Source organism: Lutra lutra, chromosome 17 (genome assembly GCF_902655055.1).
Source record: "Lutra lutra chromosome 17, mLutLut1.2, whole genome shotgun sequence".
Classification (NCBI taxonomy): domain Eukaryota; kingdom Metazoa; phylum Chordata; class Mammalia; order Carnivora; family Mustelidae; genus Lutra; species Lutra lutra.
The window spans coordinates 17,961,996-17,986,752 of record NC_062294.1 but is presented as its reverse complement, the minus strand read 5'-3'; the positions used below and the strand labels follow the sequence as shown (position 1 = coordinate 17,986,752).

General features: G+C 48.5%; 2 protein-coding genes and 1 long non-coding RNA gene across 13 annotated transcripts; 2 read left to right on the top strand and 1 right to left on the bottom strand.

Moving 5' to 3' along the window:
• Positions 1-48: 48 nt before the first annotated feature.
• Positions 49-16,377, top strand: TSNAXIP1 (translin associated factor X interacting protein 1). 7 transcript variants are annotated; one of them, XM_047711614.1, is made up of 16 exons: positions 49-336; positions 3,103-3,202; positions 10,021-10,133; positions 10,292-10,415; positions 12,170-12,263; positions 12,874-13,070; positions 13,331-13,466; positions 13,900-14,069; positions 14,137-14,296; positions 14,373-14,503; positions 14,639-14,761; positions 14,900-15,052; positions 15,153-15,262; positions 15,471-15,597; positions 15,719-15,825; positions 16,033-16,377. In XM_047711614.1, the coding sequence occupies exons 1-16, from the start codon at positions 290-292 to the stop codon at positions 16,271-16,273; spliced, it is 2,133 nt and encodes a 710-aa protein (XP_047567570.1). In that variant the 5' UTR covers positions 49-289; the 3' UTR covers positions 16,274-16,377. The 7 variants fall into 7 exon arrangements, with proteins under 7 accessions (XP_047567570.1, XP_047567569.1, XP_047567572.1 ...); XM_047711613.1 differs by having other exon boundaries at positions 10,289-10,415; XM_047711615.1 differs by lacking the exons at positions 49-336; positions 3,103-3,202 and adding an exon at positions 3,211-3,368 and having other exon boundaries at positions 10,289-10,415.
• Positions 15,362-22,764, bottom strand: CENPT (centromere protein T). 5 transcript variants are annotated; one of them, XM_047711624.1, is made up of 13 exons: positions 22,413-22,546; positions 20,856-20,946; positions 20,661-20,748; positions 20,463-20,559; positions 20,203-20,339; positions 20,043-20,082; positions 19,682-19,830; positions 18,854-19,054; positions 18,250-18,558; positions 17,897-17,987; positions 16,926-17,102; positions 16,736-16,840; positions 15,362-15,494 (listed from the first exon to the last, which is right to left on the bottom strand). In XM_047711624.1, exons 1-13 carry the CDS (start codon positions 22,535-22,537, stop codon positions 15,479-15,481), a joined length of 1,626 nt encoding a protein of 541 aa, XP_047567580.1. In that variant the 5' UTR covers positions 22,538-22,546; the 3' UTR covers positions 15,362-15,478. The 5 variants fall into 5 exon arrangements, with proteins under 5 accessions (XP_047567580.1, XP_047567576.1, XP_047567577.1 ...); XM_047711620.1 differs by lacking the exon at positions 15,362-15,494 and adding an exon at positions 16,439-16,658 and having other exon boundaries at positions 22,388-22,764; XM_047711621.1 differs by lacking the exon at positions 15,362-15,494 and adding an exon at positions 16,439-16,658.
• Positions 22,591-24,757, top strand: LOC125089418 (uncharacterized). The gene is made up of 3 exons (XR_007123943.1): positions 22,591-22,766; positions 22,867-22,989; positions 24,619-24,757. It is a non-coding gene; the product is annotated as an uncharacterized LOC125089418 (long non-coding RNA).

Below are 24,757 nucleotides of genomic sequence, written 5' to 3'. Positions count from 1 at the left end.
CAGTTCGCCGTCCACCCTCATAACCTCTGTTTATCACCCCGCCTCAGTTCTGATAGCTAGAGTCAAATCCACTGTAGTGATTGACCGAGGGGACCCTACTCCCGGGTCTGAGGCCACCTTTGCTAATTGGCTTCCCTCCCAGCCTGCCGGCTCGGGGAGCGGGGGTGTGGCACAACCGTGACCCCGCCCCAGCCGCTGGGATGCTGGGGCCTGGTCGCCATAGCGACGGGCTGTACACTACCACAGCCTCTCCCGCCGCGGATGCGGGCTGCCCGGCTGCCTGAGGGTCATGGCCTTCCCGAAGCCGCGGTCCTCCAGCTTCGCGACCACATCGAGGTAGGCACTGGCCGGACTGAGGATAGAGAGGAGGGTTTGAGAGCTTCCAGAAAGAGAAATGCCTCTGTCCATTTGTCCAAGGCTTCAGGCCCCACAGGATCTGTGGTGCAGAAACTGAATCCGGGCTAACTTAGCCCTCTGAGGACATTACACGCTAGCAAAAGGGCCGGCGCCCTTTATCATTAGTAAGAGCCAGCATGTGTTAAGCATATATTATGTGCCAAGTGCTTTATATATGGCACATTTAACCTCACAACTCTATGAGGTAGTAATATCTCCGTTTTACAAGTGAGTAGAAGCCTGGAGAGATCATGTGTTTTACGTTTATAAGTGGTGGAGCTGGGATTTGAACCCAGCCGTGTAAGACCTCTGAACCTGAGCTCTTAGCCACAGGGATAAACTGCCTCTTCACCCATTGGTTTATGGCTTGTCGAATCGCTGTCTATTCAGGGATTGCAGCCTCTGGGCACTGCAAAATATAACAACAAGCTCTATTAGCCAGGAAAGCCACAAAGTGTACATATTAAAACAGAAATTTGGGGCGCCTGAGTGGCTCAGGTGGTTGAGCATCTGTCTTCGGCTGAGATCATGATCTCCCGGTCCTGCGATCAGCCCCAGGTGGGGCTACCTGCTCCGTGGGGAGTTGGCTTCTCCTTCTCCCTCTACCCCTCCCCCTGCTCATGGTCTCTCTATCTTTATCTCTATCTCTCTGTTTCAAATGAATAAATAAAATCTTTTTTTTAATTAAAAAAATTTTTTTAATTTGGCTAAATATCTTTCTAGCTTTGGGAACCCAGAGAAGTCTAAGTCCCAGGCCTCGGGTCACCTGAGTGGCTCAGTGGGTTAAGCCTCTGCCTTCAGCTCAGGTCATGATCTCAGAGTCCTGGGATCGAGCCCCGCATCCCACTCTCTGCTCAGCAGGGAGCCTGCTTCTCCCTTTCTCTCTGCCTGCCTCTCTGCCTGCTTGTGATCTCTGTCTGTCAAAAAATAAATAAATAAAACCTTAAAAAAAAAAAGTCTTAGGCTTCTGCTTCTGTATCTCAGACATGGGGATGGATCCAACCCATTTCACATTGTTGGGAAAACTTAGGCAGAATAAGTAAAGCTGTCATTGCAGCTCTTGCATATACTAAGTATTCAGCAAGTGTTCAATGAATATAGTTTCTCCCTTCTAATCAGTACCAATGTAAAAACCTGATCTCACCTAAACTTTAATCCTTCAAGGTTTGCTGCCCCAATAAAGAAAGCCTACAAAAGTCAGGAGGGGCGCCTGGGTGGCTCAATTGGTTGAGTGTCTGACTCTTGATTTCGGCGCAGATCATGATTTTTGGGGTTGTGGGATCCACCCCGTATCAGTTCTGTGCTGGGCATGTAGACTGCTTAAGATTCTCTCTCTGTCCCTCCTCTCCTCCCTCTCTTAAAAAAAAAAAAAGTAAATTATTTGCCAGAGCTAAAATGAATCTACAAGAACCATACAACAGCCTTGAGAAAGAGTATAATTACCCAGCACAGGAATGATAGGAAAATACAGTCATGTTTGAGAGGGATATGAAACCGATTCAGGAGAATAAATGTGCATCTATTTTAAGAAGGAAGCATAATGGGGGTACCAGGTTGGCTTGGTTGGTGGAGTATGTGATTTTTGATCTCCAACTTGTGAGTTTGGGCCCCACATTAGCTGTAGGGATTACTTAAAAATAAAATCTTAAGAAAGAAGAAGAAGAAGAATGTAATTGCTGAGGCTGAATTTGGTAGCAATACATAATATCATTGATTCCTGTCCATATTCTTCACCAGTATTTAGTAATGTATACTGGGCCAAGCTCTTTCCCTTAGAGGCACAGTATGGGTGTCCTCCTCCAGCTCCCCTTAGAGCAGGGCCAGGATGATGAAGGATAGGCCAGACCTTAGTACTATAAATATTTCAGCAGATCCTCTTAAAAGGGACTTTCAAATTCTGTATTTCCCAGGGTGCCTGGGTGGCTCAGTCAGATGAGCATATGCCTTTGGCTCGGGTAATGATCCCAGAGTCCCAGGATCGAGTCCCAGGATCAATCCCGTATACGGGCTCCTTGCTCAGTGGGGAGTGTGCTTCTCCCTCTGCCTCTCCCCCTTGCTCATGCTTGCTCATATGTGCTCTCTCTCTCTCCCTCAAATAAAGAAAATCTTAAAAAAAGAAAGAAAGAAAGAAAGAAAGAAAGAAAGAAAGAAAGAAAGAAAGAAACTTGTCTCCGTTTCCTTATGAGCAAACTAGGCTGAGAGAGGTTAAATGACTTGCCCCGGGGTTCCTATTGGAACCCCAGATGTCGGCTCCATGCCCTTCAGCCAGTAAGTATGTGCAAGATAGGGACTGGCACAACAGCTCCTGGCCCTGTGCTTCTTGTCCTATAGCACCTGCCTTTGGTATGACACCCCCAGAATGTCACAAACATGAAACTCATCTGAATACTGAATGAAAGTGTAAGCCCACAGAGTTTTGTGGGCTCATGGTGAGGCTTTCCTGTCACTGCAGGAATTGGGGAATTGGTGAGATTCTCAGCATGAGAAGGTTTCCGGGAATATAGGGAAATGTTTTGGGCCCAGGGTCAGGAGCTTGTTGGCAGCATCTCTGGGAATCTGTAGGCAGTACTGGGAAGACCCAGAACCTAGATCTGCAACAGAGAGAAGAGGCCATCTCTCTTGTAGATCTAGGAAGGGTGGAGGTACTATTCCCACTCAGGGCTCAGGGCTCTGTCACCTACCACTGTCTTCCCCTTTTCTGTGCAGAACACACATGCGGACTTCAGGAGGGACCATAGATGACTCCTTCCTCACAGAAATCAAGAACGCTCAGAATTGCAAGCTTTCTCAGAAACAGAAGACGCTGGTTAGTGCCAATGTCTTGTCAGAAACCCTAATGTCAATTCTCAGACCCTATCTGTCTCCCTCTCTGCAACCCAAAAGCACCATGCATCTGAAACACGTCTCCCAGAATGGCTTCTCCCCAGTTAAGGGAGTGCAGCTCATGGAGGCCAAACCCATCAGGCTCTGAGGTAGGTGTGTGCACACTGGCTGCAGCTCACCTGAAAAGCCTGTCCAGACCTCTTCTAGCAGAGAGAGATGCAACTGATGTCCATGGATATGCTTTCCCTGCAGCTCAGCATTCTGGAATGGATCTCATTTTTCCATTCAGCCTGACATGTGCCAGGCATTATGCTAGGTGCTGGGATGGTCACAGATCTGCCAAGGTCCTTCAGGGCTGTGACTGTATCTTTTTTTATGTATGGCCCTGGTTCCTCATAGGATTCTTGAGTGGTAGGCATATGTTGAGAGCTCCATAATGCTGTGAGTGGATAAGTGAAGGCAGGAGTGAAGGGATGTTCCCACTTCGTGTTGCTGGCTCTGGGTTGGAAGCAAAGACTCTCCTAGCCTCAGGAAATGTCCTTCCTCCATTCCTGTTCTTTTAAGTTTTTATATAAAAATGAATGCTGTCTCTATCTTGGGCACCTGGCTGGCTTAGTCGGTAGAGCATGTGACTCTTGATCTCTGGGTGGTGAGTTCAAGCCCCAGACTGGATGAAGAGCTTACTTTTTTAAAAAATGAATGCTGTCTCATTAAGTACTTTTGGGTTTTTGTTGATATGATCATAGGATTGTAATTATTTAATTAGCAAACAGCCATTATTGGAATCAAATGAAGAAACACATTTTTTAAAAGATTTTATTTATTTATTTGACAGACAGAGATCACAAGTAGGCAGAGAGGCAGGCAGAGAGGGAGGAGGAAGCAGGCTCCCTGCAAAGCAGAGAGCCCAATGCGGGACTCTATCCCAGGATCCTGGGATCATGACCTGAGCCAAAGGCAGAGGCTTTAACCCACTGAGCCACCCAGGCGCCCCAAGAAACACATTTTTTAAAATTTTTTAAAGATTTTATTTATTTGACAGACAGAGATCACAAGTAAGCAGAGAGGCAGGCGGGGCGGGCCGGGGTGGGGGTGGGAGGGGGGAAGCAGGCTCCCCACTGAGCGGAGAGTCAGATGATGGGCTCAATCCCAGGACCCTGGGATCATGACCTGAGAGGAAGTCAGAGGCTTTAACCCAGAGCCACCTAGGCGCCCCTATTTTTTTTTTTTTTACTTTTTTGAAAAAACAGTTTAGCAAACTTATAACTCCAGCTCACAGTGGAGCTTTATGGGCTGTGTGGTGGTTTTCTTTGTGTGTGTCCTGTATGGGTAATTTGGGGACACATGAGCCCCACACATTGTTAGACTGGAGACTCCCAATATGGGGATCCCGACTCCAGAGAGGGAAAGGGGGTCAGTGCAACTCTTCGTGGAGACCAAGCGCGGGGCCAGGGCTCCAGAACACCGGAGGACTTGGGGCACATGTTCCCCACTCCACTCATCTGCCACCCACGCAGTGTAGCTGGGTCCCAGCCCTTTCGTGCAACCGCAATACCGCCATTTTTAACCACCAGGGGGCATTGTTCCCTGAAGCCGCCCTGCAACCCCTTTTCGCTCCCGTGGCCTCCCTTCCCGTTTCCACCTGCAAGGAGAAGCAGAGATCATGGGGCGTCCGGGAACACCTCTTCACGCCCACCGACTGGTGGAGGCCAGCTCATAATGATAACCAAGGCCTGGAAGCCGCATTTGCCCAGGAGTTCATGTAGGGTGACCACGTTTTCTTTCCACAGAAAGGGCAGACCGAACACAAGGACTGGCGTTTGAAAGTCTGAAAAACATATTAATTCGCTAGGGTCAGGTGCTTATTTGACAAATTCCCAGCTGTCTTTCAGAGTTACTTGGCACTTTTATAAAAATCACATCCAGGGGCGCGTGGGTGGCTCAGTGGGTTAAAGCCTCTGCCTTCATTCACCTCAGGTCATGATCCCAGGGTCCTGGTGATAGAGCCCCTCCTTCGGGCTCTCTGCTTAGTGGGGAGCCTGCTTCCTTCTCTCTCTCTCTCTGCCTGCCTCTCTGCCTACTTGTGAACTCTGTCAGATAAATATGTAAAATCTTTTAAAAAAAAATCACATCCAAAAAAAAAAAAAGTCACATCAATTTTGACAAATTTCAAAAACTTTTTTTTCTGGTTTGATTTAAAAATTTTTTTTTAAATTTTTAATTTTTTTAAACATATAATGTATTATTTACTCCAGGGCTACAGGTCTGTGAATCATCAGGCTTACACATTTCACAGCACTCACCATAGCACAATTCCCCCACCCATGTCCATAATCCAGCTACCCTATCCCTATCCCCACACCCCCCAGCAACCCTCAGTTTGTTTCCTGAGATTAAGAGTCTCTTATGGTTTGTCTCCCTCCCGAACCCATCTTGTTTCATTTTTTCCTTCCATATACCCCCACGCTGCCTCTCAAATTCCTCATAACAGAGAGATAATTGTCTTTCTCCGAATGACTTATTTCGCTCAGGATAATACCCTCTAGTTCCATCCATGTGTTGCAAATGGCAAGATTTCGTTTCTTTTGATGGCTGCAGAGTATTCCATTGTATATATATACCACATCTTCTTTATCCATTCATCTGTTGATGGACATCTAGGTTCTTTCCTAGTTTGGCTACTGTGGACATTGCTGCTATAAATTTCTGGTTTGATTTTTAAGTTTGACTTTTCTCTTTTTTCTAATTTGTCTATTTATACTTTTATTTATTTTTTATTTATTTTTTATACTTTTATTTATCTTTTAAAAGATTTTATTTATTTATTTGAGAGAAAGACAGATAGTGATGGAGATAGCAAGAGAGAGCAGATTCAGGGAGGAGAGGGAGAAGCAGGCTCCCACTAAGCAGGGAGCCCGACATAGGACTTGATCCCAGGACCCTGGGATCATGACCTGAGCCGAAGGCACATCCTTAACTGCCAGAGCCACCCATCTTTGTTTTTTGTTTTCTGTTTTTAATTAGAGAATGGACAAATGGGGAGAGGAACAGAGAGAGAGGGACAAGCAGACTCTGCACTTAGTGCAGAGCCTGGGACAAGGCAAGGGGCTGTGGAGGCTCAATCCCACCACGCTGAGATCATGACCTGAGCTGAAATCAAGAGTCAGGCACTTAACTGACTGAGCCATCCGGGTGACCCCATATCTCTTTACAAACAGGAAGAAAACTTAAAGCTTTCTTTTCTAATAGCAGAAGTATTTTAAGCAATTAAAATAAATACCAGGGTCGGCACCCCAGGTACTCAGTCAGTTAAACATCTGCCTTGGGCTCAGATCATGATCCTAGGATCCTGGGATGGAGCTCCCCCCACCCCTCCTGCCCCTGCAATCAGGCTCCCAGCTCAGTGGGGAGCCTGCTTCTCCCTCTCCCTGTGCCTGCTGCTCCTGCTTGTGTTTTCTCTCTCTCTCTGTCAAATAAATAAAAATTTTTAAAATTTTTTAATAAATAAATAAATACATTCATACCAGGGTACTTGGCGGGCTCAGTCGGTAGAACAGACTACTCTTCATCTCAAGGTCATGGGTTCGACCCCCCACATTGGGGGTAGAGGTTACCTATATAAAGGGGTGCCTGGGAAGCTCAGTCTATTACGCATCTTACTCTTGTCAGAGCTCAGGTCTTGATCTTAGCATTGTGTGGAACCTACTTAAAATTAAATAAATAAATAACTTCAAATTTTTTTAAAATTAAAAAAATAAAATAAATACCTTGTGAGTGCTGCTCTGACCATGTCCCAAACATTTTGAACATGAAATTTTAACATCCTTTTTTTTTTTATTTATTTTTAGTAATCTCTACACCCAATGCAGGACTTGAACTTACGACCCTGATATCAAGAATCCCATGCTCCCCCAACTGAGCCAACCAGACACCCCAACATTATTTCTATAATATGTTGTATTCTAAGAAGTTAACGGGTCAAGAAAAATAGGAATTTCTTATTAAATTTCCAAATACTTAAGAGGTACAAAGAGGGCTTTTATATTGAATGCAACATTGAATTCTAATTCAATTTTCTTTTATTTTCTTTCTTTCTTTATTAAAGATTTTGTTTTTAAATAATCTCTACACCCCAACATGGGGCTTGAACTCACAATGCTAAAATCAAGAGTCTCACGGGCTACCAATTGAGCCAGCCAGGCACCCCCAATTTTCTTTTAAATTGGAAAGTAATTTTTGTGCATTGTAGAAAATTTGAAAAATGTTCAATTACAGAAAAATAACTACCTAATGGCCTATCATTAGAGGATAATAATTGCTGGTAACCTTTTAGGTTATTTCTTCTGTCTCTTCTGGACATCCATTTTTACCTAGTTGTGCTTATTCCCTAATTCCAGGCTTTACTTAACCCTTAGAAATATGGCATTAGCATATTTCTGTGTTAGGCCTTTATGTAATCGTTTCATGACTGCTTCTATTTTTAGACACTTAGGAGTTTTCTAATTTCTAGACATTTAGGAATTTTCCAATTTTTTCACAGTCATAAGGCTTTGAGGACTGCCCCTCTGCATAAAGCTGCTGCTCCATCCCTGTCTCCATCCACACTGGCCACCCCAGGTCCCAGCCTCAGGCAGCCTGCTGTCCTTGGGCATTCATCCCTATTCCTAGCTCTTTAAACCACCTGCCCTTTCCCTGAGGTGTTGGTGCTACCCAGGATGCCTTTGCACCCCACCTCTAACCCTGACACACATATCCTCTCCCAAATGACCTCAGCTCCTCTCATATAGTACTCTTATGTACTGAATGAACATCACAGACATCACCACCTCCTACAAAATGATTAGCTTCCCCTGGTCCCTTCCAATCAAGTCTTGTCCCCTCCTGGTAATCTGCATTGGCTTTAGTCACTACCCACTGACTTGCGATCATCAGTTCATTTGTCATCCCACCTCCATCATACCCCCGGCTTCCTTCATGTCCCTAGAACCCAGCAGGTTGAGAAGGTACTATGGCTCCAGGAATGTCTGACAAACAAATGGATGACTGAATGGATGAACTATAGAGGTGAGATTCGCTGGGTCAGAGGCTCATTTTTTCCCCCTAAGTTTTGAGTATTTCACTAAAAGATTTAAAAAAAAAAAAAAAAACCAGCCCATTGGGCACCTGAGTGGCACCCTCCGTTAAGCGTCTGCCTTCGGCTCAGGTCATGATCCCAGGGTCCTGGGATTGAGCCCTGCATTGGGCTCCCTACTCAGCAGGGAGCCTACTTCTCCCTCTCCTCCCCACTTGTGTTCCCTCTCACTATCTCTGTTGCTATCTCCGTTTCTTTCTCTCTCTCTCTCAAATACATAAATAAAATCTTTAAAAAAAAATAAAACAGCCTATACATATTAACTGCTTCCACTCCCTACCCCTTCTCAAGGTTCAAAATCAGATCCCACTGCTTCAGGACACTCCCACCCACCTTCCCCCCTCAGGGGGTACAGCTTAGTCTCTTCCTAGGGTCCATAGCTACCCCTGCTGCATCTCTGCAGTCCTATCTGAGTGTCAGTCCAGGCACAGGGCTGGACCTGCCCTCCTCTGTCTTCCACTGGACTGTGCTGTGGGGCAAGGGCTGGCACGGATTGGTACTCACATCTGTTTTCATGGTACAGATATCCAATACCCACTGACATAGCTACAGAAGAGAAGGATAGCTCACCTTTACTGAGTTCCAAGGAGGTGTCTGAGTCAGCATAAACCAACTTCATGTTTTCTTACTGCATCCTCACGTTAATATAATGCAATGGGAACTAAAACCATCCCCATTTTACAAATGCAGAGACTGAGGTTCAGAGCAGTTAAACCTGTGGTCACACAGCCAATAAGGGATATCTGGCTTTTTAACCTAAACTCTACCTCTAGGGCCCATGGTCTTCACTATGAACTATATTAAGAGATGTTGGGGAGGGGTACCTGGCTCACTCAGTTGGTGGGACATGTAACTCTTGATCTCAGGGCCATGAGTTCAAACCCCATGTTGGGTGTGGAGCCTACTTAAAAAAGAGAGAGATGTTGGGGGGGGAAATCAAGAATAGAGGGAGGTGGGGTTCATGGGTGGCCCAATTAATTGTCTGACTTGTTAAGTTAAGTGAGCCTTGGTTTTGGCTCAGGTCATGGTCTCAGTATCATGGGATTGAGCCCTGCATCCAGTTCCATACTTGGCGTGGAGTCTGCTTGAGATTTTCTCTCTCCCTTTCCTTCCCCATCTGACTTTCCCATGCGTGTACGTGCTCTCTCTCTCAAATAAGTAAATAAAATCTTTAAAAAAAAAAAATAGAGTGGGTGCCTGGGTGGCTCATTGGGTTAAGCCGCTGCCTTCGGCTCAGGTCATAATCTGAGGGTCCTGGGATCGAGTCCCGCATCGGACTCTCTGCTCAGCAGGGAGCCTGCTTCCCTCTCTCTCTGTGCCTGCCTCTCTGTCTACTTGTGATCTCTGTCTGTCAAATAAATAAATAAAATCTTTTTAAAAAAATAGAGTAAGGGCTCCTGGGTGGCTCAGTTGTTTGAGTTTCCAACTCTTGGTTTCATGATCTCGGGGTGGTGGGATCGAGCCCCACATGGGCTCTGTGCTCAGCAAGGGTCTGCTAGAGATTCTTTCCCTGTGCCTTCCCCCATGCATGCACATGCATGCGTGCTCACTCTCTCTCTCTCTCAAATAAATCAATCTAAAAAAAAAAAAAGTAGAGGGAGGAGGATGGAGAGGAGCATTAGGAAAGGAAGAAGTGTTGTCATGGTAACCCCACCTGTCTCTTCCTGCAGTCCTGTCAGTTCTCCATTGGTGACCAACTGTCCCCATGGCCCACATACACCACTAGTCAGACCATTCTGCATAATCGAAAGCCCTGTTCATATGATTATCGGAAACGAGCAGGGTAAGCTGGGGTCAGCCCCGTGGTGGATGGGCTGGTATGGATGGATGGACCCAACATTGGATCCAGAGATAGAGTGGGAGTGTGTGCTGCCCCAGAATAATGATGCAAGAGCCCTGTGGGGTGCCCATCACATCTCATCCCACCATCCCCTGCAGTAGCTGGCAGAAGCAGCCCCTGGGCATTACTAAGCCGAGGTACCTGGAGCAGCTAGAGAACTACCTGCGCAAGGAGCTCCTCCTGCTGGACCTGAGCGCAGATTCTACCCAGGAGCTGAGGCTGCAGGTTAGAGTCACGGAATAACTTTGGGAGGGTGGGAGAACAGGTGGGAGGAAATCTTACTCACTAGGACTGAGCAATTCAGACTTCAGGAGAGACCAGCCTCGGGACACCTGGGTGGCTCAGTCCTTAAGCGTCTGCCTTTGGCCTCAGTTCATGTTCCCAGGGTTCTGGGATCGAGCCCATTGGGCTCCCTGTTCAGCAGGAAGCCTGCTTCTCCCTCTCCCCCTCCACCTGCTTGTGTTCCCTCTCTTGCTGTGTCTCCCTCTGTCAAAGAAATAAATAAAATCTTTAAAAAAAAAGATTTTATTTATTTCTTTGACAGACAGAGATCACAGGTAGGCAGAGAGGCAGGCAGAAAGAGAGAGGAGAAAGCAGGCTCTCTGCTGAGCACAGAGCCTGATGTGGGGCTCGATCCCAGGACCCTGGGATCATGACCTGAGCCGAAGGCAGAGGCTTTAACCCACTGAGCCACCCAGGTGCCCCAGAAATAAATAAAATCTTAAAAAAAAAAAAAGGAGAGACCAGCCTCTCCCAGCTCTTTGGGTTCCCCATTCCTGGTAAGGGGAACGTGATCTATGACAAAGTTAGTGAGCAGGCAAAGCTGCCAGTATAAAATCAAAATTCTCCTGAGGTTTGATTTTCCACAGCTGAGTCAGGTACTAGACTGAATGCTGTTTCCGGTCCTTTCAGCTCTGTGATCTTCAGTGACTAGCATGGGTTGTTGGACATCAATCAATGGAGCCTGAATCCTGGCAGTTGGACAAGAAGGGGTCACACAGTGTTCAACAGCCTAGGGATGACAGAACCAAGCTTGAGGAGCTTAGCCCAGACACCTAGAAAAACCTAGATGCAGAGTAGATTCTAATACATATTAAGGAGAAAATCACCAAATTCGTGCTCAAACAAGGATGATGACAGGGAATCCCTCACTTCTGACTTAGTTACTGACAGAAGCATTTGCTGAGTGTCATCTGTGTGCCAGGCCCTGAATGGGACCTTGAATGCAACCTCAAGTCTGAGGGCACTTCATCAAGGAAGCAGAACTTCAGAGAAGACATATAGCTTTGAAGTGGTGGGGCTGGGATACAAGCTCATGGCTGATTCCAGAACCTGTGCTAATTCCAGTACATAATGCTGTCTCCAAAAACTTCTGTGTCCAAATGGAACAGGAAATCACACCTCTGTTTGGTCAGAATACAAGGCTGGGGCATTTGATCTCCTCCTGCCTCCACAGGTCTATAAGATAGCAAGAGGCAAGAGGCCAACTAAGGCACAGGGCTTGGAGAAGGCTGGCTGCCTGGAGAGCCAGAGTGGGGTGACCCTGACCCAGGTCATTTGCCAGACTTCAGAGATAGTACCAGGAGAGACCTCCAGAGAACAGTTGAGAGGGAAAGAGTTGCCCCTCAGCTTCCTGGCACTGAGAGACCCAGGTGGTGCCCTGGGGGATTTGTTTGAATATGGGTGACCTTGCAGCTTCATACTACAATACTTCTAAGCTTAAGAGAGTGGCAGCTAGGGGCGCCTGGGTGGCTCAGTGGGTTAAAGCCTCTGCCTTCGGCTCAGGTCATGATCCCAGAGTCCTGGGATCGAGCCCTGCATTGGGCTCTCTGCTCAGCAGGGAGCCTGCTTCCCTTCCTCTCTCTCTGCCTGCCTCTCTGCCTACTTGTGATCTGTCAAATAAATAAATAAAATCTTAAAAAAAAAAAAAAGCGTGGCAGCTATAGGCCAGGAGGTGACAGGTCCCCTTTTCTTGCCAGCCTTACAGAGAAATCTTTGAGTTCTTCATAGAGGACTTTAAAACATACAAGCCATTGCTGTCCTCCATCAAGAATGCGTATGAGGTGATGCTGGGTAAGACTGCAGTCTCTGTGCCCGGATCCAGTCTGGAGGGCATGGAGAAGATCCCACTCTGACCTTACTGGGGCTGTGCAGAAGTATTGGGGCAGCTACTAATTGGGTCTTGAGGTCACCAGGTGTTGCTCAGCTTTTTTGCTTATACTGTCCTGTGTGATAAGAGCACCTGACTACCTCCTGTCCTTGGGAAACATGGTAAGGCAGTATCTGATGGAAAGAAATCAACTTTACTATTGAGAGTAAAGCCCAGGAGGGAGTGAGTATCTCTGGGAAGTGATGAGCCTCCCCAGTCAGACACGGGAGGTTCTGGGCATGGTACAGCTGCTGGACTAAAGGCTATAGGGAGAAAGGGCATAGATGAAACCCCATTCCTCAGACAGACTCTGTTTTTGGTTTAAAAGCAAATGCAGAAAAAAAAAAAACGAAAACCCGGGGGTGGGGGAAGGCAGATGCAGGAAGGCATTAAACAGGGTCCATGCTTTGAACAAGGCATATGCGTAGACTCCTGGAGTTTGCAAGACATAGCCATTCACTGTGACCTTAGGATCAGTGTCTCCTGACTGTTTTCTATGGTCCCAAAGGGACTCTCCCACCTGTCCCTGCCTAGCCCACCAGAGGGAGAAGATTCGGGCTCTGGAGCCCCTGAAGGCCAAGCTTGTCACTGTGAATGAGGACTGCAATGAGAGAATCCTGGCCATGAGGGCTGAGGAGAGATATGAAATCTCCATGCTGAAGAGAGAGAAGATGAATTTGCTAAAACTCATTGACAAAAAGAACGAGGAGAAGATCTCATTGCAGAGCGAGGTGAACGGGAGTAGTGTGGTGACCAACTCCCTGAATTCCTGCTGCCCCCACTCCAGGGGTGATCTGAGGCCCTGGGCACTAAGGTGACTCCCTAACTCTCTACCCTTCTGCCTGGATTGATATACTGAGCAACCACCTTGTCTCCTTCTCCCTCCACCTTTCTTGTTTCCAGGCCCTGATGGGGCCACTCAGCACCCATCCCATGCCCTTTGATGGCTAGCTATGTATAGCCCCTGACCTCACAGCCACCTTCCCAACAGGTATCCAAACTGAGAAAGAATTTAGCTGAGGAGTACCTGCGCTACCTCAGTGAGCGAGATGCCCGCAAGATCCTCATTGCAGACCTGAATGAGCTGCGGTACCAGAGGGAGGACATGTCACTAGCCCAGTCCCCAGGTAAGCCTGAGGTGGTTTCTCTCCACTGAGGAGGTACTAGAGAGGAGTCTCGCCACTCATCCCTATTCATTCAACTCTCTTAATGTCTGTTCATCCATGCCCATTCACAAGGTGGGGATGTTCCTGCTGCTGCCCGGGTCTATGGATCTTTTGAGCTGGACTGAGAATCATAGACTCATTGTTTAAGTAGGAAGCAATTGTGGCCTGCTGGGACAGCCTGGACTCCCTGAGAGCAGGACAGGCCTGGTACCCATTGTCCTGGGCTTCTCTATTTAAGCCTGAAGTTCTAAGCTGTTAGCGCTCTGGGAAAGACCCAGGGCTTCCCAATCAGGGAGAAAAGGATCTGGGACCAGGCCCTGAGGGACACTCTAAACCTTCCCTGGGCTACAGGCTCAAGAGCCAGGGTAACACAAACTGGCGGGTACTCTGGCAGGCATCTGGGGGGAGGACCCCGTGAAGTTAACACTGGCTCTGAAGATGGCCCGGCAAGACCTGACCCGCACGCAGATGGAACTCAACACCATGAAGGCCAACTTTGGAGATGTGGTGCCCAGGAGGGACTTTGAAATGCAGGAGAAGACCAACAAGGATCTGCAGGAGCAGGTATAGGTACTGGTGGGCGGGTAGGGCAAGGTAGGGTCATGTAGGTAGGTAACAAGCTGTTCCACAGCTGGACAGCCTGAGAAGTGACTATGAAGAGGTCTGCAAGGAGCACGAAATACTGCTGCAGTTGCACATGACCACACTGAAAGAGCGGGACCAGTTTCATTCTGAGCTCCAGGAGATCCAGCGTACCTCTACGCCACGGCCTGATTGGAGCAAGTGCGAAGGTAATGATGGCCATTGTACTCCCAGGGACAGCTCAAGGATGTGATTTGAACTCCAGCTCCCTCTTTCCACATGCAGATGTGGTGGCTGGGGGCCCAGATCGCTGGCAAAAGCTGGCTGAGGGCAAGAACAGTGACCAGCTGGTGGATGTACTCCTGGAGGAGATTGGCGAGGGGCTGCTCCGGGAGAAAGACTTCTTTCCTGGTCTGGTAGGGGTCCCTGGGCTCAGGAGGTTTGGGGCCAGAGTCAGAACAGCCAGGCCTTGCCGCTAAGACTTGAGGTTCTGGGGGAACCATCTGGGGCTCTCCCTGGGCCCAGAGATGAACTGACACTCTCCTTTCCAGGGCTATGGGGAAGCCATCCCTCCTTTCCTTCGATATGATGGCTTTGTGGAGAACAAGAAGCCAAGCAAGAAGGATGTGATAAACCTCCTTAAGGATGCCTGGAAACAACGTCTTGTTGAGGAGGTCAGATGTCATGGGCCATTTTGGCTTGGTGTGGCCTTTAGAGTCTTCCAGGGGGTTCCACTGGGGTATTAGAGAGAAGGGCCAACCCACCATGGGGTACCAAACAGTCTTACCAAACAGTCATCTCCCACCCTACAGAAAGAGAAATTCCCAGATTTCTTCTTCAGTTTCCTGGAGCATCGCTTTGGACCTAGTGAAGCCATGGCTTGGGCTTACACCATTTTTGAAAATATCAAGCTCTTCCGCTCTAATGAGGTCATGAGTCAGTTCTATGCAGTCTTGATGGGAAAGGTGAGGTTGGGGCTGGCCCTCCCTTTGTCCCAGTCATAGGCCAGCTCTATTGCTACCACTCCAGGAAGCAGCAAATTAGTCAATGCTTCCTTCCCTATAGAGGAGTGAGAGTGTATACATCAAGCAAAAGGAGACAGTGGCACAGCTGCTGAAGGAGATGACAAATGCTGACAATCAGAATGAGGGGGTGATAACCATGGAGAACTTAAGGTGAGAGTCTGGTCCAGCTATCCAAACTCCTGTCCAACATTTCATCTGGCCAGGCTCCCAGATATGCAGGGGAAAGGGGAGCCTGGCAGGAAGGGCTCACAGCCTCAACACTTGTCCTTTTTGAGCACTGGTGGGGCTGGCAGAGGGGTACAGGAAGATGGGTGAGCAGGCCTCAGCCAGGTCTCTTGGCCCTTGTGTCTCCCAATAGCACTGTCCTCAAGAGTAACTTCCCCTTCAAGAAGGAAGAGAAAATTCAGGAGTTGATGGAGGCAGGAGGCTGGCATCCCAACAGCAGCAGTGCAGACTTGCTGAACTACCACTCACTATTTATAGAGGTACCCACCTCTACATCTGTATGTGTTGGGCAGGGGTTGTCCAGGAACTTGCCGAGCCCTGCCCTAGCCTCTGCTGGACCCCAACCAATGTGTTCTCACCCTGCCTTGTGGCCCCTCCCAGGATGAAGAGGGCCAGAGTATGCCCTTTGTACAAAAGCTGTGGGAACAGTACATGGATGAAAAGGATGAATACCTACAGGAGCTAAAACAGGAACTGGGCCTAGACCTGTGAGTAACTCCTGAGCCCTTAGGCCCACTTAGCTATAGGCAAGTCCCTATGCCACAGGGTGGCATCTCAAGGCCTTGGGTCTTCCTGTGCACTGCTGAGCTTGCTGCTGGGCACTATATACTACTCAAGTTCAGCAGAGGAAACCTTGGGGTCTGGGGTGCAGAAAGGAGAGGTCAAGGCCTACCTCTCTTTCTTTGTGGTGGTAGCTATGATGAAGTAACCCTACCCAGGCTACGTGAAGCCCTGATGAACATCGATCCCGGGCTAGATAAGCAGACCCTACATGGCTACTTGAGCCGGGCCTTCCAGCTCCCCGTGACAGAACTGCCTGAGGAGGGTGAAGAGAAGGAAGAAGGCATTGTGGTATGGCTCAAGATTGCCTTGGAACGGCTTCAGATGACTGACATCAGGCGCATGGGGTCTCGAGAGCAGGAACCCCCAAGCTAGGGCCACTGTGGGCAGCCTTAGTGCTGAAACTTTTAGTCTGATTTTTAGTATAAAATTATTTATCTGAACCTGTTCTCCAGGTTATGTTGGGGAGTTGAGGGGAGGGAAGGCGGGGAATTGATCCTGGCCTGGCTGGCCCCAGGATATATACCAAGACACAGCACATTCTGTTTGTGACACTTTATTGATGCTGGGGAGGTGGGGAGGAATAGGCGGACCAGTCCCCTAGGCAGGGACTGGGCAGGTGTTGAGGCCTGGCCACTACTGGGCAGGGAAGACAGAGTTGCCACTGAATGCACAAGGGATGAGGAGCTGCCGGTACTCCAGGGGCAGATGCCGCTCCACAAGCACATGCAGGGAGACTTGGTCGTTGACCAGGCCCTGCCTGTAGCAGAGGGGGATAGAGACAGAATCAGGGCCAGCACTCCCACACCCAGCACCTCCCTGCTTCTGCCCACTTACCGTCGCATCAGCAGTTCCAGGTCCTCTGGCCTCACAGTCTTGCGGCCAGCATGAGCAGAAAATACCTCCAGGTCATCACAAAGATGCTGGAAATACTTGTCCAGGCTGCCAAAAGGGTTGGGGTAAAAGACTCAACAGTCTATTGATGATCTGAGGGGCTCCTCTCCCACCCTGCATGTCCAGGACTCACCATTTCTCCACCATCTCAAGAGCCTTCTTCTCCATGGGCATCTTAGCATAGAAGCTAAAGAGTTTCACATAGTGGCTCAATCCAGTCTTGTGGGGATCTTGACGGGGCCTGGGGCCATGGGTTCGGGCCCTGGGGGGATGCCTGGTCGATAGAGGCTCCAGAGGCTCTGAAGATAAGCTGGGGGCAGGAGTGGACAGTTAGCTAAAATGCTGCCCAAAGAGGCTCCTAATCAAAAACAAGTCTTTTTTTTTTCTTTAAGATGTAATTTATTTGAGAGAGAGAGATCACAAGTAGGCAGAGAGGCAGGTGGAGAGAGGTGGGGGGAAGCAGGCTCCCCGCTGAGCAGAGAGCCCAATGCAAAGCTTGATCCCAGGACCCTCAGATCATGACCTGAGCTGAAGGCAGAAGCTTAATCCACTGAGCCACCCAGGTGTGCCTCAAAAACAAGTCTTATTGGCTCCTGTGAAGACTAGGGCCCATGTGCTACTTGGCTAACCTGGACAAATAGCTCTAACTATCTGCTGGGGGGCAGTGGGGACCGAGGGCCACACAGAGGCCTGGTCTTTCCCTGTGGCCCTGATCCTCCAGTCTGGACCCAGAGTCCCAGTCTAGACTCATTGTATAAGCTAGTACTTGCTCAGGCCCTTGACCCTCAGGCCTTTGCATGGACATTCTTTCCCCTCAGCCTGTTGCGGCCTATCCCATTCTGCTAATCATCCCCCAGGAAGCCTTCTCTGACTATATACTGACTTAGACACTTCCCCTACCCAGGTTCCTCTAAGAACCTGGAAGCATGCACTAGGATGACACGTGTACTCAGTGAGCCCCACCCAGCCCACCTCAGGGTGCTCTCTTGAGTGATCATCTGCATATCAACAGGAAGGGGGATAACTCTTTGGTGCTCAGTGCCTAGCTCAGAAGCCTGCCCCCTTCCCAAGAGGTCCATGCACTACAGGGTCATGGGATCTTACACTGTAGTGCTAGGCGGTGGGGATGGCTCAAGAAACTGAGGTCGCCTGGCCTGAAGAGACTCAGTGGTGCTGGAGGCCAACTCTGGACTTGCTGTAGAGAAAGTGCAGGATTAGAGGGGGCTCAGGCTTGACTATCTCAACCCACTGTTAAGGCCCACAGGTTCCTTGTCCTGTTCCTCAAGAGCCCCATCTAGCTCTGGTCAGTCAAACAATGGGCCCATCAGAGTGACCCTGACCCAACACCACTTGTGCCCAAAAACAAAACCTAAGGGTACAACTCCTCAGAGACTGAACACAGCTAACCTGAACACAGTCAACCATTTACTCCCTTGTGCCTGCATTGGGCTCTTTACCTGTCCTGCCAGAGATGTCTTCATCTTCTGAAGATCCTTCTGGCTCCTTGGCCTCAAGAGCTTCTGTCATTTCTCCATGTCCCTTAGACTTTTCTGTCCTGACAGAACCTTGTGTTCCTGTTGAGCCCATCACTTCACTCACACTCAAACTTTCCTCCATCCTTTCCTCTGCCTCCTCGCCAACTCCATCCTGTAAGGGCTCTACTCCATCTTCTCCAGAGATAGCACTACTATTGTTTGGGAAGCTCACAGCAAGGACATCAACTTTCTTTGCCTTTCCTGACAGAAGTTGGGCTGGTTTTCCAGGATCTGAATCAAGGGAGAGAATATAGGTTTGAGAAGCAGTAGCCCAAGGCTATAGCTCTGAGAAGAATAAGGGTAGTGTAATAAACCCAATCTAGCTCACTGAGGAGAAATGTCCAGAAGCAGACCCGGGGTACTTGTTTGGAGTATCTTGGTACAAAATCAACTCTGCTCTGACATGTAAGAGGAACCAATACCCAGGGGACTCTGTAGGGCACACATATAGGCCTGAGGAGGGAAAAGCACCAGTGCCAGTTTTCATCCAAGGCTTAGCTCTGGGCCACGTGCCCCACATACTCACTGTGGTTCTGCAGCCTAGACCCACTGCTCTGTGTCCTATGACTGACAGCCCTCTCAGCATTTTCAGCCTCAGTGTGAGAGAGAAAGGGCAGGGAGTGGTACACACTGGAGGAATGGCCAACCAAGGGCTGGGAGAAAGGCTGAGTGTCCTCCAACACGGTATCCGTTGGCAGGGTGGCAACAGGGGTTCTGAGGCTGTCACCTGGAAATGAAAGGCCAGTTGACACTCTGTTTTCCAGGCCCATCTGCTGCTAACCAGTCACCAGGGCCTGGGCAGCGGACCCCATGAGTCTGCCCCAGGTGGCCTTCAGAAAAAATTACCTAGTACTCTAAGACTTATCCTCCTTCCACAGCTCTCTTTGCTTACCTTCCTGCTTCTTAGCCTGGCATTCCCACCCTCCACAGCTTGTCTCACCAAAACTGCTCACCTATGCCTCTACACTTCTCACTCTACTAAGAACCCTCCTCTTAATCTATCTAGTGAACTTGACTTGTTTCCTGGAATCAGGCTGCCTGGTCAGTCCTGACTGGCCAGCTGCTCCTGAAACCTGACCTTTATCTATCTCCCAAGAAGCTCCAGCCACCACACCACACCTTTCCTACCCTCAGCCCTGTAGCTTCTCAGGAATATGGGATTTTAGAAGATACTGGGCCCAAGATTGGGACCCCACTAAAACATGGGCGTTGGAGAAAGAAAGCAGGAACTCCTCATAGATCTACTAGCAAGCTTGCTCACTGTCCTTGACCTGACAGAGAGAGGAGTAATCCTGGACTCAGCAGCACCTCCTTCGGGGGGGCGGGGGGTGGGAGAGGGAAATCTCAGCCTTACCTGGAGAAGCCAAGGCCAAAGAAGTATCTCGCAGATCCTGCAAAAATGCACCCACATCTACAGCTCGGCGGGTAGGAGGTCTGCGAGCCAAGCCAGGCCTCTGTACTGACTGTGGCTGGAGAGGTGTGGCAAAGTTCAAACTGAGGGAGCTGGTGGGAGGGAGGAGGCACAGAAGAAAGTTAGGTATCTAAGGCCCAATTTTCAAGGGAATTCCCCCATCTGCCCTGGGGCTCTCATCTCTTACAACAGAGCCATGATGCCAGAAAGCTAAAACTTGCAGAGATCAGTATGGCCAGATTCCATCCCAATCAATACCTCCCTCTCCTGGCCTTTCCACCAACCCCAGGATAGGCAACAGCACCTGGTGAGGGAGGAGGCACTGGCATTCCCACGAGGCTCTGCTAGAGAATTTAAAAAGAAACCATGGTAAGTTACCAGGCTCACAAAAGCCCTCTCTCAGACCTCATCAGCCTCTCTAGAGGGCAAGAGAGGGTGGCCAAAGGTGGTGTTCAGGATCTTACCTTGGGAGAGAGGCAGTCCCTGGTCCATTTCTTGCTGAAACACTGACAATCTCAGCCTCTGCTTCCTCCTGCCAGGAGCCAGAAGACCTAGAGCCAGGGTTGTGGGGGGCTCAAGCTCAGGAAGTTGCAGCTCCAGGCTACAAGGATGGAACTTATCTCAGACAGGCCAGGAAGCCCAATACTGGCTTCTGGGGCCCTCAAGAGACTCCCTTATCAGAGCTGCCCAACAGCCCAGTGCAAGGGAAGAATTCACTGTGCACCTGCCCCGACTGCTTTCCTGTCTAGAGGACCGGACCACTTGCGGTGTCGGCACTGGCTTCAGCACAGACTTTGGCGTCATGATGGAAGATTCTGGAGCTGCAGAGACAGCAAGCAAAGGGCAGAGTTGGCAGGGCAGACTGCACTGAATGAGGGATACCAAGGGACTGGTGTCTAACCCTGATCAGCAAGTTACTCACCAGTTAGAATGATGTTTTTCAGCAGAGTCCGGGGTGTCTGTTCCTCCAGGTTCCCACTGGTATGAACATGGGCCAATCTGCCAATAGACTGGGTAAAAGCCCCAAAGGAGTCAGTCCGTTCCTTTGCCTTGAGATTCCCTCAAGCCCCCTGAAGACAGCAAGAGCCCTGTAGTGGTCAGTGGGCTGGGCACTTACCCTAGCTCTGTGGGAACCTCGCCTCACATTCATCTTTGTTGGGGTGCTCAGCCTCCTGGAGGAAGGTATTTCAAGTAGAGCTTTCTGGGCACTGTGTAAAGACCAATAGCTCTAAGAATTAAGTAGGGAGAGGGAACTAGGGGATGCAGAGATGTACTTTTATCAGGGATTTTGGCCTGAAGCCCTTTTCCCTCAAGGCCAGGGACCCAGAAACCACTTGCCCCTCTCACAGCCTTTGTTCCAAGCTCTGTGTCAACAGTTCTGTGGATGAAGGGAACCTAAGGAATATGGGAAGAAAGAAGGACTATAATGATGCAGCCAGAGGGAGGGGCTGAGGAAAGCTTTACAGAACTGGCTCTGTTAGAAGTAACAAGAGCAGTTAGAAGAGTATTCATTCCTGGCATTAAAATAACAAGGCAAGAAGGATATTTAAATATTTGGAAACCTTTTAAGTACTTGCCAGGGTTTCACAGCAACTTCTACATTGGTCACTCCAGCCCTAGTCTTCATTCCAGTCCCTCTCAGATTCCCAAGGCACAACTCCCACCTTATCACTTATAGGTCTAAAACCTACACTGAGGGGCGCCTGGGTGGCTCAGTGGGTTAAAGCCTCTGCCTTCGGCTCAGGTCACGATCCCAGGGTCCTGGGATCGAGCCCCGCATCAGGCTCTTTGGCTCCGCAGGGAGCCTGCTTCCCCCTCTCTCTCCACCTGCCTCTCTGCCTATGTCTGTGAAATAAATTTAAAAAAAAAAAATCTTAAAAAAAAAAAAAAACCTACAGTGAATAGCGTTCCAGGGGCCTATAAAAGAACTGCACTGGGGCGCCTGGGTGGCTCAGTGGGTTAAGCCTCTACCTTCGGCTCTGGTCATGATCTCAGGTTCCTGGGATCGAGCCCTGCATCGGGCTCTCTGCTCAGCGGGGAGACTGCTTCTCCCCTCCCCGCTCCTGCCTGCCTCTCTGCCTACCTGTGATCTGTCAAATAAATAAATAAAATCTTAAAAAAAAAAAAAAAAAGAACTGCACTGCCCCAGTCTGGCAGATGCCAATTTCCACACCCTCTGCACCAAGAGCTCACTATAGCCCTCATCCACTGATAGATACTACCAGGAGGTCAGGCCAAATTCCCTGCTCTCTAGCAAAGCATCTATCTCCTGCCTCCAGAATTCTGCCCAGGCTGTGCTCTCTACCTCCTTTCCCATCTTCCAGCTGGGAGCTACAGGGAAAGGGAACTGAATGTGCAGGGAACAGTGGGGAACATAGAGGAAGCAGTTCAGGGAAGACGCCTGGGAAGGTGTTGTCCAGAGAACAGGACAAAAGGCCAGATTCTGAGCGCCTAGAAGCAAATACCCAAAGACGCGAGCAGTGTTGAGCTCTGTAGTCCTGAGAACTGGCAGCCTCGAGTCTCGCGGGTGGGGACACAAACAGCTGACCCGAACCCGGTAAGTCTCTCCGAGGCTCAGTTTCCCTCTCCAAACAGGGTCTGCCCTGGATCCTGCTGAGGTCTGACCCCCTAATCCCTATGGCTGCTCACACGCTCGGACAGCTCCCCGTCGTACCCAACTCTAGCACTCCGGCGTCGCCGCGGGGTGCGCGTATCCGCAGTATCCAGCACGCGCCGCAAGAGCGTGCGCGTCGTAGGCTCGCTGTCGCGGTTGTAGCTCTCCGCCATCGCCTCAGCCATCCGCCTCCCAACCGCTGAGGTAGCCGAGGCCGCCGCCTTCCCGCCGCAGCATTTAAGCCAACTCTCGCGAGGCTGCCGCATGGCCTCACGGGAGTTGCAGTTCTAACCCTACTGTTCAGAGGCGCGAGGAACGTGTTGCGATGGTTGTAACCTGGTTTTGGAGGCACTTTTACTTGGGAGTGCACCTGGACAAACGTGTCAACCCGTCGAAGCCTTGGTTTCTTCATTTGTAAGTTAAGTATGATACGCACCTTATAAGGGGATTGTAGTACTTAAGTGAAATATATATTTTTAAGTGTTTACTTACTTAAGTAATCTCTACACCCAAGGTGGGACTGGAACTCACCACCCCGAGATCAAGAGTCCTTTGCACTACAGACTGCGCCAGCCAGGAGCCCTTCAGTAATATGATGTTTAACCCAATGTATGAAATATAGTAAGCTCCATCCTCAGTAAGTAGCAGTCATTAGTATTAGAATGTCTTATTCCTAGCTCCCTCTGGAGTTGAGGCGGGACACCTAGCCCAGGAAAAAAATAATTTTACCCTCAATGTGACCTGGTCAGATTTGCAAATTTGCATTTGCATCTCTGCCTTGGAAGAGATCAGTCTGTGGGCCAAAGACTAGTGTGCTACTTGTCATACAGCAGAAATGTTATGATCTCCAAACATGAGCAATTTGGAGATGAATTTTGGCTTTCAAAAGTTCTGGTAACGCTAAAAACTCTTACCATATTTTCACCAAGACAGCCTCCCCATCTTTTTTAAATTTTCATGGAAACTTAATTAGAACTTGAGTTCTGAGTCTCCCATGGAGTTATCCTTTTCCTCCTAGATCAGGTGCCTATGTGTTTTACATAACTGATTACATTTTATATTTGCTACTTGTTAAAAAAAAAAATACTGGGTGCATGAAGTGAGGGAGGGAGGAATGAGAGACTAGCAAGAACCAGACCATGTGGTGTCTCACAGGCTCTGGAAAGTTTAGACATTATTCAAAATGCAATAAGCCATTGGAGGGATTTAAGCAGAGGAATCATATATATGGCATATCATATATATATACATATATATGTGTGTGTGTGTGTGTATATGGCTTATCATATATATGTGTGTGTATATATATGTCTATCCATATGAACAACAGATTTTGTAGGGAAGACAAGATTGGAAACAGGGAGGCATGTGACAAGGTTCTACCCATTCTCCTGAGGTGACAAGATTGAGGGTGGGTAGGGCCTTCAGGATGGGGAGAAAGCTATGCATTTTAGATGTTATAAGTGTAAAGGATTAAGTGTAGATTAGAGGTGATTTTATTTACTGGAAGGTAGAATTTTTTAAAAAGATTTTATTTACTTGAGAGAAAGAAAGCATGAGCTAGGTGAAGGGTAGAGGGAGAAGCAGACTCCACACTGAGCAGAGACCCTGATAGGGCACTCAATCCAGGGACTCGGGGATGGTGACCTGAGGCAAAGGCAAATGCTTAACAAACTGAGCCACCTAGGTACCCTGGAGGTAGAATTTTACTGAGATAATCTTCACTGTGTGTACAAGAAGAAATGATATAAATTTGATCTCTCATTAATATTTTTTGAGTAAGGTAGGTTTTGAGACAGGAACAGAACTCTACTGGTAATAGTAGGACGATGAAAATACAAAATAACAGATAACAATGATCTTTTGCTTAATTTTGTCTCTACTGCACACATTTTATAAACATTTAATCATATAACAAAGTGTGTATTCATGTTTTTATTGTTGTATATTCACCCAAATGAATGCACATCTTTCACCATGGACTGCATTCCTAAGTTTGAAGGGGTTCAAGCTGTGGACCTCAGCTGCATAGGCCAAGAGCAGTGGGATGTTTTCTTCTTACGGGTCTGTGAAGCCCATGCCAATAACCACAGAGCACACTGACTGTAAACAGAAAACGCAATGGTGATGTTTGGATGTAGGGACCAAATAATTCACTTCCCATTGTCCTGTACTTTTCCAAAACATTTTAAGTTTGGGATCCTTTTATAATAAAGCACTTAAAAAAAATAAGTTAACGGGGTGTTGTATTTTTTTCTTTCACCAGCTTTTAAGTTGCCGGTCTTTGGCAGCTCTTCCTGCCCACGGGTCCTGTCCCCGTGCTTTAATAAACCACCATTTTGCACCAAAGATGTATCAAAAATTCTTTCTTGGTCATCGACTCCAGATCTCACCCCACCGAACCT

Coding starts and splice junctions, on each gene's coding strand:
- CENPT (XM_047711620.1), bottom strand. CDS start 22,764: ATGAAGAAACCAAGGCTTCGACGGGTTGACACGTTTGTCCAGGTGCAC. Junction 20,749..20,855: donor GAGGTTCCCACAGAGCTAGG/GTAAGTGCCCAG, acceptor GCTTTTACCCAG/TCTATTGGCAGATTGGCCCA. Junction 17,103..17,896: donor CCACCGCCTAGCACTACAGT/GTAAGATCCCAT, acceptor TCCTGCCCCCAG/CTTATCTTCAGAGCCTCTGG.
- TSNAXIP1 (XM_047711613.1), top strand. CDS start 290: ATGGCCTTCCCGAAGCCGCGGTCCTCCAGCTTCGCGACCACATCGAG. Junction 13,467..13,899: donor GTCACTAGCCCAGTCCCCAG/GTAAGCCTGAGG, acceptor GTACTCTGGCAG/GCATCTGGGGGGAGGACCCC. Junction 15,826..16,032: donor CAGGAACTGGGCCTAGACCT/GTGAGTAACTCC, acceptor TTGTGGTGGTAG/CTATGATGAAGTAACCCTAC.